This window comes from Protopterus annectens, chromosome 5.part0 (assembly GCF_019279795.1).
Source record: "Protopterus annectens isolate FY-2018-M chromosome 5.part0, PAN1.0, whole genome shotgun sequence".
NCBI classification, from domain to species: domain Eukaryota; kingdom Metazoa; phylum Chordata; order Ceratodontiformes; family Protopteridae; genus Protopterus; species Protopterus annectens.
In genome coordinates, this window is record NC_056735.1 from 715,780,491 (window position 1) to 715,797,944 (window position 17,454).

The 17,454-nt window shown below is 41.6% G+C and overlaps 1 protein-coding gene across 1 annotated transcript in view; it reads left to right on the forward strand.

Annotated features, from left to right (window-relative positions):
- JADE3 (jade family PHD finger 3) overlaps positions 1–17,454 on the forward strand; it is a 1,027,617-nt gene that overhangs the window by 80,147 nt on the left and 930,016 nt on the right. The window contains exon 2 of the mRNA XM_044071851.1: positions 2,152–2,309. Within this exon, the coding sequence (XP_043927786.1) occupies positions 2,152–2,309 (158 nt within the window). The remainder of the gene's footprint in view (positions 1–2,151; positions 2,310–17,454) is intronic.

Below are 17,454 nucleotides of genomic sequence, written 5' to 3' on the forward strand. Positions count from 1 at the left end.
TGCAGTATGAAATTTTTCAGATCAACTATAATGTTTAGGACCAGGATGAAACATACTTTCTTGATCTGTTTAAAACAGGGAATTATACACCTCAACAGCAGAGATTAGTTGGCCAGTCGTTGGGATGGTTGAAGGTAGAAATTAAGGGTCCTTAATGACCAGGCAGGTCCTTTTGTGCAGGATAGGAGGAAAATAATTTCTTGATCTGTTTAAAACAGGGAATTATACGCTGCAACAGCAGGGATTAGTTGGCCAGTCATTGGGATGGTTGAAGGTAGAAATTTAAGGGTCCTTAATGACCAGGCAGGTCCTTTTGTGCAGGACAGGAGGAAAAGAGTTTCTTTATCTGTTTAAAACAGGGAATTATACACCGCAACAGCAGAGATTAGTTGGCCAGTCGTTGGGATGGTTGAAGGTAGAAATTTAAGGGTCCTTAATGATCAGGCAGGTCCTTTTGTGCAGGATAGGAGGAAAAGAGAATAGAGCTGATCCTCTGGGGCCAGAGACACACAGGATGTTAATAACGCTTTATTTAGACACATAGATCAATGTGGGAATACTCTCAATTTTAAATTTGCTATTGTTGATTTATGTCCTAAGTAGCCCCCGGGGTGGAATTATTAAGGTATCTTTAGGTAAAAGGGAAATATATTGGCAGATACTTACAGATGTAAATAGGGAGCCAGGTCTAAATGATTTTATATCTATTAAACCTTTATTGCAGCTTGGTTAAGTCAGCAGACTATGTAGGCATATTAAAGTTTTTTTTTTTTGGATATGATTAATTTATTTTAGACAATAGTCTTTTGGATGTGATGAATTCATTTATCTTTTTAAGCATATTATTATGTATGTACATATTATTAATTTAAAACTGATATATATGTTTTTGATACAATTTTTGTTCCAATAATTGTGATGTATCAATTAAACAATATTAATAGTATTGTAGGTTAATAAAATATTCAGCTTCCCACCAGTAATAAGAAGATATTTTAGAAAATATCTTAGAAAATACTTTTTAGAGTATCCTATTAGTACATTAACCTGAATTTATCAATATGAATTTTATATAATTTTTTTGTAATTACCAGTATGTTTTTTAGAATGCACTTTAGGAATGCTTTCTTTAGTATATAGTGTATAAATGTATTTATAGTTAGTAATTATTTTATAGTGTGTGTATTTATTAATATTTTATTAATAGAAATGTAATTTTTGTAATGTATGAACAATTTGTTGAATGAAGGTCGTGCATATTGCATGCAATTTCAGCAAATGTACATTTAAAGTTCATATTTGGTTTTTAGTTAGTCACTTTACATTTTGTATGTGTTTTTGGCACCAAAATGTTTTTCAATATCAGGCAGTTGTTTTTCAAAGTGTTCTGATGAAGTCCACTATTGAGTGGATGAAAGCGCTTAACCAGGATATGTTGTAATTTTTCTTCAATAAATTCAGAATTTATTTTATCTTTGGTCCGAGCTTTGGTTTTACTATAGAAACGAGTACATTACGCCATCCTGTATCAGCATTTTGTGAGATATTAACATCCTTTTTATAGGGTGAGTGATGACAAGGATGAGAAGCAGATGAGGTGCCTGGCAGTCTTATTTTTGAACTGCACTCTGAGAAGGTGCAAGGTTGATGCCAAACTGCTTTTCTTTGACATACATGCAAATGAACATGAAAACTAGAATTATATTCTGTTATATGATTATTATAGTATTATATTCTGAAGAAAGTGGCACACACAGATGTTTAGTATTCTTAACAGAATACATATCAGGGCCACACCAAATGTAAAATGTATTAAAGGCTGATCCATGTCCTAATGCATTTTAGCGCTATGTATTATTGAGCTGGAGCGAGACCATGCTGAGGAATAGTTAAATGTTTAGGTTTACCATGTGTGTGTGTGTGTGTGTGTGTGTGTGTATGTGTTTGACTACATGCATGCACACACACACACACATACACACACACACACAGAATTTACAAAACCCAGATGCGTCTCAACACTTTTCATTTTAACTCGTAGGGAAGGTCATATTAATAAAATAAATATTTGTTAAGTATATTTTCCAGTTTTCTTTCATTTCAGTTTGATAATCTTGCTTTTTATTTTATTTTCTTTTTCTCCCTGTTCAGGTATTCCGGAAGGACCTCATCAGTGCCATGAAAATTCCAGATTCTCAGCACATTAATTTGGATGAGTACTACAGGTTGATAGACACGTGGAGGCAGGAGTGGGAAAAAGGAGTCCAGGTCCCTGCAAGCCCAGACACAATTCCACAGCCTTCTTTCAGGTATTGTCAAAACATTGTCTCTCTTCTGTATCTTTCATTTCATCAAGTGACAACAAGCAATAAAAGAGTATTTTTAATAAGGTGATTTTACCTGAGCAAAAGGATCCTTCTCAGGAAAAGGTCTGGAGACACAAGTAAACATCCTTAAAAAATTAGCCAGTATATTAAACAAATGTCATTTATTTAAACTTTATTTAATACAACCTGTTGAACAAAGCAGTACTGGTATAAATGTATAACACCAAATGTGTTTGCATGTCTATATCTATTTATTTATATATGTTCTGTCTATTTAGGTTCATAGGTAGGTACTAGGCTATCTGCCCAAAGGCATTTATAAGCCTAGCTAGAATGTGTTAGCTTTCGCTGCCCCCTTAGATTAGTTTCATGTGCCTCTGTCTAGCAGAGCCACTGAAGTGATCCCCGGTGTAAACTTTCTGTTTCCCATCCACTCGTCAAGGATTCTCTTGAAGAGTGTTAGTGAGGAGCTCTGCCTAATGTAGATTGGAATCTTGTTCCAGAGCATGGGAAGTCTCTGGGACAGGAATCTATCCCTCCAGCATGTCCTATTTATTGTTGTGGTGAGGTTTAGATCCCTAGCACATGTGGCTCGAGGGGGATATGTTTTTTCTTTAGGTGGAGCATGTCCATCAATTCTGGGTTGGACATGGCCTTGTATGTCAGGCAGAGATCACCTCTGAGTAGGCGGTATGCAACCGACTACAGCTGGAGTTTCTTCAGTTGAGTTGCATAGGGCATCTGTTTGAGGCCAGTGATCCTCTTGGTGAGGTGCTTCTGTGGTCTTTCCAGCTGTTGCAGGTGTCTTGTAAAGTACATCCCAAATGGGGCATTTTACTCTATGATGGGTCTGATGAGTGATGCGTAGAGGGGCACAATGACCTCTTTTGATCTGGATGCAAACCCTTTTGTGATTAGGTGGGCCACATAGAAGGATTTTCTAACCACTTTGGCAATGTGATTATCAAAGGAGAGATTACTATCTACTTGGGTCCCCAGATCCCTTATTACATCTTCCGTATTTAGGGGCTACCACCTATGTGGTAGTTTGTGGGTGCTTTGTTTTTTCCAAAGGGGATGACTGCGCTTTTTGGCATTTAGCTTGAGGCCATGGTTTTGACACCAGGCATCTGTCTCAGTGAGACCCTTTTGGAGGATGTCTGTGTCAGCCGGAGAGTCAGTTATAGCCCCTAGTTTGCAGTCGTCTGCGAACTTGGTCAGCCACAGTCCTCCTGTGCTTACCTGTACCTCTGAGAAGTATATGCCGAACAGGAGGGTTCCTAGGACTGAGCCCTGGGGAATGCCACTTGTAACGGAGTCAGACCTGGCTCCCGCAACTCTTACCATGTGGGTTCTGTCCGTGAGCCAGTTGGCAACCCATCTCGTGATGTAGGGGTTTATGTTTAAGCTGGTGAGCTTGTCTATAATACCAGAATGGGGAATGGTGTCAAAGGCCTTTGCGAGGTCTAGGTAGGCTGTGTGGACCACCTTTCCCTTGTCTATAGCCTTGGTAACTGTCTCAAAGAAGTCTATCAGGTTTATGAGGCATGATCTATCCTTAACAAAGCCGAACTGGGTAGAGTCCAGTGTTTGGAGGTTCCCAATGTCTCTGTTAATGAGATCCATGATGATGCGCTCCATAGCCTTGCAGACGAAGCTAGTCAGGCTTATAGGGCGATAGTTCCCAGGGTCTGTTGTGGCTCTACCTTTGTGGAGTGGAGTAATCGTTGCTGTGCATCACTCTATAGGCACGTAGCCTGTGAAGAGGCTGAGTATGAACAGTGTGTTTAGGTGAGGGGTTCATCTTTGAGCTCATGTAGGACGCAGCCTGGGACACCATCCGGTCCCATTGATGCTGTGTTTTAGGCTTTGGAGAGGGCTGTTTTAACCTGAGTGTCTGTGATTTCAGGGGCACTACATTCTTCTGGTATGGTTATTGGCCCTTTTGGGGGTGAGGGGGGGGCTGAAGTTTGCACTGAATCTGTCTGCCAGGATGTTGGCTATATCAGTCAGTTCAGTGTATTTTGTGCCATTCTGCAATAACTCCAAGCAGATCTCAGAATTTCCACTTAGATTCTTGACATAGCTAAAGAATGCCTTGTGGTTATCTTTGGAGTCCTTGGCAATTTTTCTTTCGAAGCTAGCCTTGGATGATTTTATGAGGGATTGGAGTTTCTTGCTGATACTGATCAGGGATGTCTTCCCTTCTTGGGATTTTACTCTTTTCTGTACTAGTTTCCTCCTTCTATTGTATAGCTTGTTTATGACAAGGGTCCACCAGACTGGTTTCCTTTTCTTGGAGGAGTGAGTCTTGGTTTTGCTTGGGATAGCACAATCCATGCATTCTTGTAGGTGCCCGTAGAGTGCATTAGTAAAGGATTTTGCAGCTTGGGCAGCGTTATCCTTTGGCATGGGGGATTTGAAACTTTCCTCCTCGGTCTTAAGTAACGTCAAGTTTGCTTTTGAAAAATTTTTCACTGTGGTTTCTTTGACCGGGGGGGTGGGGTGGGGGCAGAATGTGGATATCCAGAGTGATTAGTTTATGGTCAGATCTAACCAGTGAGAGGTTGACCTCCGGTGTGGAACACCGGTCATCCATGTTGGTGATGACCAGGTCCAATATGTTGTCACCTCTGGTGGGGGTGTTGACCAGTTGATCCAGGGCGTTTTGAGTTTATAAATTCTAGGAAATGTTGAGCAAGGAAGTTTGTACTTGAGTAGTTCTCCCAGTTAATGTTTGGGTAATTGAAATCACCCAATATCAGGGTGTTTGGTAGGACCTTTATGTTTCCCAGTGTTTTCAGAAATGCGGAATGGGGGTCCTGGGACATGGTCGGTGATCTGTATCATGCTACAATTTGAATTGCAGTTCTACCCATTGTTAGTTGCATGTGGATGATCTCTGAAGTATCGTGCTGTGCCACTAACCTGGAGATGAGGGTATCCTTGATGAATATGGATACATCCCCGCCTTTTGTATTTCAGTCCGGGTTTTGTGGCCGAAATGTATGGTATGAGTTGTAGCCTGGTAGTGCTGGGGTGCTCTCTGGAGCCTTAAACCAGGTTTCTGTTACTGCACATATATCGATTTTCTACATACTGAGGAGTGCCTCGAGTGCATGCATTTTGAGGTTTAGACTTCTGGCATTGAGTAGCGTTAACCTCAGTTTTTTTGTTACTTGTGTATATAAACATCTGAATTCCTAGTTTCTGTTGAACAGCGACACATTCAGACAGATTTGTATGCATCTTAACACCAGTGGGCTACTAGAGCTTGAATTGTAATATTTGAAGATATGTTATGTAGTATCTGTATTTGAAGGCTTACAGAGGAATAATGAAAATATTATGGAAGGGATTGTGCAAGTAGTCAGTGATACATAGAGAAGACAGTGAAACAACAATACCAGACAGGATTGTTTATGGAACACAGCATGTGGCTAGGAGATTAGAGAAGGAAGTGCTAAAAAGAAATGAGAAGAATAAAAAGAGGTGCCAGAGCAGGAAAAAATAAGATGAGTCATTGGCAAGAATCAGACATAGGCAGTGTGACAAAGGGAAATACAGCCAGCTCAGCTGTCTGGTATTTTGTAAATAATTCTATATCATTTGTGAATATTGATATGATTTATACAGAACTGTGTGTAAAGTACTGAGCTAAAATGTAACCACAGCATGCCCTATTGGAATAGAACAGGAATGTACCTGCACTATTGTGACTGTTTAGATGTATATGTTTAATGGAAACTGGAACACAGGAGGTTAACTTAAAAGAAAATTCAGAGAAAATGGTTGAAATTAAATTGTTTCATAACCACGTAATAAAAGAGATGTTATCTCTCAGTTTCAGTGCAGTAGCAGACACAGTGTCTAGAGCTAGAAGTTTTTTTGTATTGTCTTGAAAGAGAAGTAATTACTAGGTTTAAGATGTAGAAGTGTGTTGTATTGTTTTATGACTTCCAGGATCTGCAAACATCTGAGAGATATGTATTTTTCACAGGGATATGTTAAAATTCTGTTTCTGACAAAGGGGGGTTTAGCTTGGGAACTGAAGTCATGTGACAAAAAGTGATGTCATCCAAGCTAACCTAGCAGTAATATTTGATATTAAGTTAAGAACACTCTCAGAGAGAGACTGCGCATTTTGTATTTTGTCTTCGACCTAACAACATCAGCTGGAAACATCCACTCACTTCTGCACTTGCCTTGCTGAAAGTTTTTAGGGCATAGTATAGTAACTCTTCTAGATTTAGATAGGAATATAGTAAAGTGTAGCTTAGATGTTTTCTTTGTTTATTTGAGACTGTCCTGCAATGTTTTAAATGTTTCCTATGATTTTGAAACAGGAATGCTCGAGCTAGAGAGTATACTGTGGGGGAGGAGGTAATGGTTTTCATTCCTGTCAGACACAACAAGCTGCAGGCAGCCTAGGAGAGACCCTTCAAGGGGGTAAGTGATGTTAACTACATGGTAGAACTGCTAGGCAGGAGGTGGGGGCATAAATTGTACCATGTTAACATGATGAGTCCTTACCATGATAAGGAGGCCCTTGTGCAGAATATTTGCAGTGGATAGTAGGAGTAGTCTGAGTGGGGATCTGGTGACTGATCTCCTCAGTGAGGCTCGGACTGACACCTCAATGGAAGGGGTAGCAATGTCCCAGCATCTGTCCCTTACCCAAGTTCGAGAAATCCGAGCAATGTTACAGGAGTTTGGGGACATGTTCACTGGGAAACCAGGGTGTACCCACCTGGTGCAGCACCATGTGGATACAGGACCCAAAGGCCTATTATGGAGGCCCCTTATAGGGTGCCGGAGAGAGTCACACAGACTCTGAGGGTGGCGATACAGAAAATGTTGCTACTAGGGGTAATCCAGGAGTCCATCAGTCCCTGGGCTTCACCAGTGGTGCTGGTACCAAAGATGGGTGGCAGCACCAGGTTCTGTGTGGATTACAGGAAATTAAATAGTCACAATCAGATGCTTACCCCATGCCTAGGACAGATGAAGGCCTAGAGCAGCTGGGTGGGGCTAAGTATCTTACCACTATTGATCTTACCAAGGGTTACTAGCAGGTGCCTTTGACTCCCAGCGCTAGAGAGAGGTAAACCTTTGTGATTCCTTTCAGATTGTATGAGTTCATGAAGATGCCCTTTGGGATGAAAAATGTCCCAGCGACTTTCCAGAGGCTGGTAGATTGTATCCTAGCAGGAGCAGGAGATTTTGCCCTTGCTTACCTGGATGATTTTGCCATCTACAGCCATTCCTGGCAAGACCACCTTCAACACGTCAGGGAGGTGCTGGGCAGATTACAGAAGGCAGGGTTGATCTTTAAGCCGAGTAAGTGTCAGGTGGGTATGACCGAGGTCTCCTTCCTGGGACATACAGTAGGGAGTGGTAAGATCAGGCCTGAACCTGCCAAAGTGGAAACCATTCAGGTATGGCCTGCCTCTGTTACCGAAAAGCATGCGAGAGCATTCTTAGGGACAGCAGAGTAGTACAGAAAGTTTGTCCCCAATTATAGTACCATAGCTCCTCCCCTCACAGACCTGACAAGGAAAAACAAACCAGATAAGGTAATGTGGACCCTCAGCATGTGAGCAGGCATTCCAGAGGCTTAAAAGAGCTTTGGGAGGACCCCCTGTGTTAGCCAGTCCAGATTACAGCAAATAATTTGTTGTGCAGGTGGATGATTCAAATCATCGGGTGGAGTCTGTACTCTGCCAGGTTTCCTCAGAGGGAAAAGAGCATCCAGTGGTATATATCTCAGTCATAGGCTCCAACCCAGGGAGAGATGTTATGCAGCAGAAGAAAAGTGATGTCTAGTCATAGTGTGGGCACTGTAGAAACTTCAGCTTTATCTGTATGGAAGGAAAATCACTGTAGTTACAGACCACGTTCCCTTAACATGGCTACATCGAGCCAGCCAGCAAAATGCCAAGCTACTAAGGTAGAGACTAGGGCTGCGAGAATATAATATGACAGTGCAGCACCGCAGTGGGGTTAGCAATGCCAACGCAGATGGGCTGTCAAGACAGGGAATGGGGTAAGGTATTCACATATAGGCCCAACCCTCTCAAACAACGTTTCTCGAGGGTCACTTAAAAACTAGCATAAGGTTTTTTTTTTGGGGGGGGGGTGACAAAGGGAAATACTGCCAGCCCAGCTTAAGTAATTCTGTGTCATTTGTGAATATTGATATGATTTATACAGAAGTGTGTGTGTAAAGTATTGAGCTAAAATGTAACCATAGCATACCCTATTGGAATAGAACAGGAATGTACCTGCACTATTGTGACTCTTTAAATGTGTATGTTTAATGGAAACTGGGCCACAGGAAGTTAACTTGAAAGCAATTCAGAGAAGATAGCTGAAATTAAATTGTTTCTTAACCACATAATAAAAGAGATGTTACCTCTCAGTTTCAGTGCAGTAGCAGACACAATGTCTAGAGCTAGAAGTGTTTTGTATTGTCTTGAAAGGGAAGTAATTACTAGATTTAAGGTGTAGAAGTGTTTTATTGTTTTATGATGTCCAGGATCTGCAAACATCTGAGAGATATGTATTTTTCACAGGGAGATGCTAAGATTCTGTTAGTTTCTTACAAAGGGGGTTTAGCTTGGGAGCAGAAGTTAGGTGACAAAAAATGATGTCATCCAAGCTAACCCAGCAGTAATATTTGATATTAATTTAAGAACTCTCAGAGAGAGACTGCATTTTGTATTTTGTCTTTGATCTAACAGCATCAGCTGGAAACATCCACTCACTTCTGCACTTGCCTTGCTGTAAGTAAGTTTTTAGGGCATGGTAACTCTTTTAGATTCAGATAGGAATATAGTAAGTGTAGTTTAGGTATTTTTCTTTATTTATTTGAGACTGTCCTGCAATGTTCTTTAAATATTTCCTGTGATTTTGAACTCTGATGTAACTGATTACTTACTGAGTACTGTCTTGTTGTTTTATTATTTATTATTAAATATATTTAAACCTTTTAATTGTGGCTGGTCTGTTAGAGATATTTAAGCTCTTAGAGTACTTGCATATCTATTTGGTGACACTGTACAGGCCACTCCTAAATAGCCTTTTTGCTTTTGTCAGACTACTGTTTGGGTTAATAGTAACATTACACGTTAAGATTGGACACCCTTTGTTAAGGGCCTTAAAGTAGCTGATAAGAGTTGGCTGGTGGCAATTGGAACTACCTTATATTCTGAGCAGAAGAGGGCATAGCTAGTAAACCTGTGCCAGCCTTTCCCAGGTGTGTGTGTTGTATAAATCAAATCTCAAGGAGTGTGTGTGTCAACTACTTGGGCAGAGACACGAAGCACTGTTTGGACAGAGAGAGTACTGGAGATCTTGGTTTGGCCACTCAGCTGAGATCTCATCCCTGTAGCTGTGCCAGTGGGGAGTCTTATTGGGGATCTGGAGAAAGAGGGAGAAACCAGCCCCAGAGTGACTGTGATCTCTGTGTACTCTTAAGGGAAATTGCACTTTACTAGGGTGTTTTTTCAAATTTTCAGGGTCTAGATTTACCTTTTAGCTGTGGTCTTCAGCAGAGACTGTTCCTATTTTTTTGAACATCAGCTCTCCAGTGATTTGTAAAATTGGACTAGAGGTTAGCATGACTATACTTCTGCTGGCTGTGCCATTGCTGTGTAGCACAGGTTTTGTAATGTGAGGTCTGGTCTCCTCCTCAGTTTACCTGTTGGTCTGGCTTCTCCCCTTTATCTTTTAACGGACTTGTTGTCTTTTTGCAGTGGTAATTTGGCTTGTATTCCTTTTTTCCTTATTTCTTCTCCATCTCTTTTCTCCCAACGAAAACTTGCCTTTGAAACTAATAGATGTTCATAGTAGTCAGTGTTGCAGTACTGATTCTTAGGGTTTCCTGCCTTGCAGAATCACACAGACAGCCTAAAAAAACAGAGTTTTTCACAGTCCCCAAGCCGGAAGATGTCTGCTACAGATTGACATTTGGACATTGCAGTGTGAAAAGGGTATCAGCTGGTGCCATCTTCAGTTCCTTCTTTCCATGAAGTTTGATGCTACAGAATGTGTTTCTTAGTGTCATTAGTCTGTCAGTTGGCTTTAACTACCAGAGCATTAGGAAGGCTCAGGTAAGTAGCCCATTGGGGACATTTTTTAAATAGTTTTGTGAATGTTCTTTGTTAATCTTCAAGAAAATCGACAACTGCAATTTTTATGGAAAGCAGATTCCCTACAAAGACTTTCACCCCTTGTGCCTTTTTGCATAGGCCCGTAGCACACTGTCCATTCAATGCTAGGTTTAATTCTAAAACTATTAAACGTAGGGATGAGTCCTTTCAGCTGTGTATGGATTCCCGTAGGGCAGGGGCTTTGCACACTTCGGCATCCACTGGTTTCCAGTGTAAGGATAAGTCTCAGAAGCAGAAGAACGCCTGGGACACTGTGGACATTTCTGTGTCCTGGACCTTGACAAATGCTAATGTTGTCAGTGTTGGTGAGGCTGCTTCATACCCCCCCCCCCCGGTCAGACATCCATTAGGGCTGAGTACTCTGGTGAAACCCCCTCCTGAGGCCATCGCAACTCAGGTCTGTAACTCACAGTCCAGCAGCAGACCAGTGTCAGCTGGGTTCCAAGCTGTTGAGCAGATCATGGCTTCCAACACTTGGGTACTAGTGTCGGATGGTGAGGGCAGTATTCCCTTGGTTATTGTAAGGAAGGATGTGTCTGAAAACCAGATAGAGGTCACAGCCTAGGCCATTACTTCAGTTAAGACCCAGGCACTCAGACTCAGAAGACGGTCAGGTTTTCCCCAGCCCTCTCTATCTGAGCCCGCTGCCTCAGCATTCATTCCAGATCTTTTTACAGGACTTAGGCAGCATAGCCCAGGACTTCATGGGCCTCATGAGGACCTGACAGCCTACTCAGTAAAAGGATCCTGTGCCAGCAGTGTCTCCTGGGAAAACAAAATGGAATATTTCTCCCCAGGAGATTTTGATTGATTATTCAGAATCAGAGTATGAGTAGGAATTAGCTTAAGTGGAACACCTTTCCTCTCAGACTTATGAAGACAATGATTTAGATGACACCCTGACCTCAGCTGTGCCTCTTGAGGATCAGTATTTTTGAGACAGACCTCACAGATTGAAGGAAGCTTTAATTTGTGAATATAGTTAATTCTCTAAGCTCAGACTCACTACAGACAGCTTCTGCACCTTTCTGCCCATAGACCTTTGGCAGTCCTTCCAGTGCATGTTGTCTTGGATGATGTGTTTAAAGACATATCATTGCACACTCACTCCCTTCCCTCTGCTTCTAGGAAGCCTTACTACTTCTGTAGGGTGATGGAGTCTCATAAGCGCTTCTGTTAAAAAACCCAATCCACCAGTGGTGTCTACAGAATCTACCAAGGGAGCCGGTGGGTGTGCATTCAAGAACCCCTTACCAAATGACAGGGAAAGCAGATTGCTTGTCAGGTTTGGTAAGAAAACCTACACTCAATCCACCCTGGTGATGAGGGGCACTTAACTACCAGTTTCTCATGCTCAAATACCTTGAGTCACTGCAGGAACAAATTAAAACCAAGGCAGAGGGGATCCAGGGCAAGAGCTGACCAAAGGATGTCCAGGATATGTGTAACATCACCCACCAGGTAGCCAGACAGTATGCATATGATGCTTTAAATGAATCATTCAGGACAGCTGCCATAGGGTCAGTCACTCAAAAGCATGCTTGACTGAGGACTCACTCTCTCTCAGATCAGGTAAAAGCTGAACTGCTTGTTGTGCCCTTAGACAAGGAGTTTCTTTTTGGACCGCCAGCTAAACAAGTGTTTGGCAAACTGGATAAGAAAGGGAACTGGATGAAATCTGTTAAAGAATTTTACCCATCTCCCATTATCCGTCCAAGTGTTGGCCCTTTCCATGGAAGCATGAAAAATCAAACAGCCTTGGAGGAAAAGGCACAGACAGCAAAGAAAGTGGCAAACCGAACAATGTTTTAGACTTGGGGGATTTAAGGATCCTGCCTCACCCAGCGAGCAGTTGTGACTGTTCCCACACATCTCTTCCCCTCGCACAAATCCCACTGTTCCAGCCTCATCCACTTTTTAGGAAGACTGTCCTCCTCCTACTATCTTTGAGAAGACAAAATACAAGACAAATGGCTCTTGCAGATTATAAGAAAGGGTAATGCCATCCAATTATGGAAAACCCATTCATTTCTAGGGATTCCCTCCCACCAAAATTGTACGAAAAAACGTATTTGATTCACTGTAAAAGAGCTATCAGTTCAGAAGTTCATTCAAGGAATGCTTCAACAAGAAGACAACACAGGATTTTGCTCCCACCTTCTTCTCCCCAGGAAAGAAGGTACCTGGAGGTCTGTCCTAGATCCCTGAAGACTAAACAAGTTTCTGATGGTACCAAAATCCAGGATGTTAACCTTTCAGAGATTGCTGCCCCTTATCTTCCCAAGGTCATGGATATTGACTGTGGGTTTGAAGGATACCTACTTGCATGTTCCTATGTCCCAGGAACACGGAAAGTGGTTATGTTTTCAGGCAGGGAGATTGCATTACTAATTTTGTTGCTTATCAACTGCTTGTAGAGTTAAATTCAAGTGTCTGGCACCAGTCATTGCCTTTTGCAAGATCCAAAGGATCCACATCTGTCCTTACCTGCACAGCTGCCTAACTCAGGCAAAGTCATTCACAGAACTTCAGACAGCTATGCAAATCACCATGTACTGTTTTCCGAAGGTAGGTATGAATCTCGACTTTCAGAGGTTACAGCTGTACCCAAGCAGCAGGACTACCTTCCTGGGGGAAGTAATAGATTCAGTTCATCAGAAGGCATTCCTCCCAGAGGACAAAGCTACCTTCCTTTTAGGATGTCTCAGAGACCTATACTCCAAGCACTCTGACACTGCAAGGTCTCAGGGCCCTAAGGTTACACAACTTCTTGCATTGTAATGATATCCGTGGAAAAGCTACATATGAGAAAGTTGAAGTGGTTTCTAAAGAGCACCTGGGCTCATCATTAGCAGCACATGGAAACCATGATCCGTCTGCTCCCATGTGTAAAAAAAAAGATAAACTATGGTGGGAAGAGAGTGTCAACAACAACCCCACTGCACACTTTCTCTTGCCAGACATAACACAGACCCTGACAAAAGACAGCTCTGACAGGGCTAGGGGGCTGACATGGGACAAATTAGAGTCCAAGAGGTTTAGGGCAGGAAGTAAACAAAACAACACATCATCTTACAGGAAATGACGACAGTCATCTTTTCTGTGAAAGCTTTCAAAGACAAGCTGTCTCCAGGATCACTTGAAACCTGGGCAGACAATTCCTCAGTCATGTGGTACATAAACAAGGGAAATGCATTCTTGAGGGGAATGCATTCATGCCCCTTCTGTGTTAAATAGCTATGTATCTTTGGCAGGTTGCCCAGCAACTTAATGTAACACTAATACCATCTTACATTTCTGGTTAGGACAGTCTGCTAGCAGAACTCTGCTGAACCACAGTGTCTGGATGCTCAAAAGAGAAGTCTTTCTGGATCAAATACACTACTGACTGATACCACAGACAGATCATGTTGTCACAGTAGAACTCAGGCAGTTAAGCAAGTTCTGTTTGAGAACCCACCAGAGAGGGTTGTGGAGTGCAGAAGCATTCTCCTTCAAGGGAACAGACCTCTTTCTATACTTCTTACCATTGATACCCCTTCTCCCCAGGGTACTGTTAAAGGTGATGTCAGACAGGTCCAAAATGATACTAATTGCTCCCATCTTGCCCAAACAACATTGATCTTCCCTTCTTCTGACTGTCAGTAGGGAGAAATCAGAACAGTCCCACCTGTCATGGACCCAAAATTAAGGGGTGCATCATCCATCCTAATCTGAGAACTGTCTAGATAACAGCTTGGAAGATTGGATAATGACTCCATTCGCTCTTATTTCACACCAGTGATGTCTTATCCATTCTGAAAAAGGCTAGAAAACTAAATACTAGAAAATTAGTATGTAACAAAGTGGAAAAGGTTTGCCATCTAGTGCCAGTCCAATGGTACTCTTTTCTCAAGCAAATCTAAAGGCGATAGTCCCTGTTTGAAGAGATAAGAGGTATTTATCTATCTTATTCTCTCATCAAGGTACACACTTCTGCCATCTCAGCCTCCCACCCAGTTTCCCCACCCCATATGAAACAATTTCTAATGGGGATAATACACCTCAAACCATCCAGAAGGGAGTCTACCCCCTTCCTGACCTGAATTGTGTAGTTGAAAAACTTACTTTGCCACCTTTTCAACTGGCAGCCTTAGTCCCATTAAGCTATTAATGTGGAAAGTAGCCCTGCTTTTAACACTCACATCAGCTAGGCTTGTTTCTGAACTGAACATGTGGAGTTGAAGTCTTCCTCAGGGACAAAGTCACCATGAAAACCAATTTCTCCTTTATGCCCAAGGTGGTCTCAGAAATGTATTTGAATCAAGCCATTCCACCTCTCTGTGTTCTCTCCAAATCCATGAAACAGGGGAGAGAAGATATTGCTCCTTGGATGTACAGAGACTGCTATGATTCTACCAGCACAGGACTAACTTCCCAAACCTATCTGACCATTTATTGGTAGCTTTTGCTGAGGGAAAACAGGTTAAGCCAATTAAACTGTTTCAAAAGGGATTACAAACTGCATCTCTTTCTGTTACTTTCTGGATGGAAAGCAACTTCCTGGCACGGTTATAGCACACTCTACCAGACATAAAGCCACCACTGCTGTCTTTTTGAAAAGGGTGCACACACAGGCCATTATAGAGGCTGTCATATGGTCCACTGTTCACACCTTTACCAGGCATTATCACCTTGGTTCCATCTCTGGGCAAGAACCAGGGTCAACTATGCCATCATGCAGAGCCTACTTTCCCTGGATAAAATCCCTGTCCAACCACCCAGAAGCTTTGCGAGTCTCCCAAAATTTGTTACTGCCAGCATTGACTGTGATGAACATAGTACATTTATGTTTCTACTACTACTACTACTTGTCTTTCGGCTTTTCCCGGTTAGGGGTTGCCACAGCGGAACTCCGGTCCGCTAATGATTGGCAGTTTATTTTTACGTGCTGAGTTGCCAGCCCTAACGCACAACCTTCAACGAAGGTATGCCCATTCACGCATTTCTCCACGCGGAAGACGCTCTAGCTGAGAGTCGAACCGGTCAGCGTCTTACTGTGAGGCGACAACGCTACCGCAGTACCACTACCTCGGATTTATGTTTCTAACTTACTGTAATTGTAGACGTTTGAGTAGGTTAATGTTGCAGTAACTTGTCCCACCCTTCTTTTTCCTCTATCTTTCTCTCTACCTCAGGTTGGGATGGGATTCATCTTCAGAATTCATCATCCTCCATTCCATTCCTTTCCTACCCCTTAGGTTAGGGAACCTATTTCATAGTTGGGACAGTCAGAGACCCTGTTCCATAGTTGGAACAGTTGGAAATGTCTTGCTCCACATCAAGACCATTGGAGTCATTATTCCTAAACAGGAAAGACCTGAAGAGAGCACCAGTTGAGGCCCTGTTTTTACCCCAATGTCCAGATGTTGGTCTGCATTAGACGTCTGTTGGTTGGGGGGTGGTGAAAGACTCTGGCATCCATGCCAATTACATACTTCTACATGCAGGAAGTCCCAAGAATCAGTAACGCAACACTGATCTATTTGAACATCTACAATTATGATAAGTGAGAAACAAAATTGTGCTACTTTCTGGGATGGAGTACTGTTAGTTTATTAAAGAACTTGAGGGGAGTAAACCTGATGTGTTTCACTGCTACAGCTCTGAATGCCAGCAACATTTTTCTTGACCGTTTCGAGTGTAGTTTTAGTTCTTCTACACATTGCAGTGTATGTTGCAATTCCAGAGTTAGATGAAATAATGTTTAGGGAGATTTATACTGCATTATCTGGAAGCAGATAAGTATAGGTATTTTTAATAAAAACAATTATTTGTCTTTATTATTTGCCAGTGTAATAAACTTTATTATATTGAGATATTAAAGCAAACACATTTCTGCTATTTACATTTCAATGAGGCTTTATATCATTTAATGTTACATAAATTTCCGCTGATCTTGCGCATAACAGCAATCATTTTGTCCATGTTTTGCATTTAGTTACACTGTAATAACATAATTCTGTACTTCCCAGTGCATATATCTAACTCTTATGACTCTATTTATCATGGAGACTGAGATCAGTTAACAGTCATGTATAATTTGTTTACTCAATGTCATAGCTAGCTTAAGTAGCTCCTGGCTCAATTCACTGATCTGGTACCACCCTCAAGCATATATTTGGAGCAAGATTCTCCCTGCAAGTTTTTGTCCAGAAAAAAAAAGGGTCTTATCTCTTGAAACTGTAGCAGACTGATTGCTGCAAATGTAACAAGTGTACAGTTAAAGTACCATACTCAAAGCTCTTCAGTGCTTATGCTATATCAGCAAATACATTATTGGCATTCATTTCTGAATACCAGTACTGTAATACTGGCCCATGTATATGTAGCACCTTAAACACCTTGCACCCAGGGCAGTTGCCTCTCTTGCCCCACCCCAGCTATACTTCTATGTTTATTCTGGAGTGAAATCTGGATGTGTCATTCTTTCTTCATGTCTTAATTTAATTGTATGTATGCCATCTGTTCCCTGAGATGAACCTGAAGATGGACTGTTTGGATCTGTGCTCTACTCTGGTTAACAAAATAGCTAAATAAATAAACCGATAATTTATCCACCTTGATCTCTTTACACTCACCCAGTCTCAGTATCTATAATTATCATTATATGTCTTGCATACTTAATAAGACTTTACACCATTTTTCATAGTTGTTTCTTTAACCTCTTTATTACTGCTGCTTGTATCTATTAACATATAATGTGGTGGTTTCTCCCATCTCTCTTAATGACAGGCACCCAGGCTTGTCACATTGCAGCATGAAAGCATTTACTGAAACTGTACATCTTCCCCAACTACATCATCTGTTATGATATAACGTTTCTTCAGCTGTTTACCTTCTTTATGTGCTATGTATAATATAATAATATAAACCAGTGTCTACATTTGTATATTATTCCTTTCTTTATCATT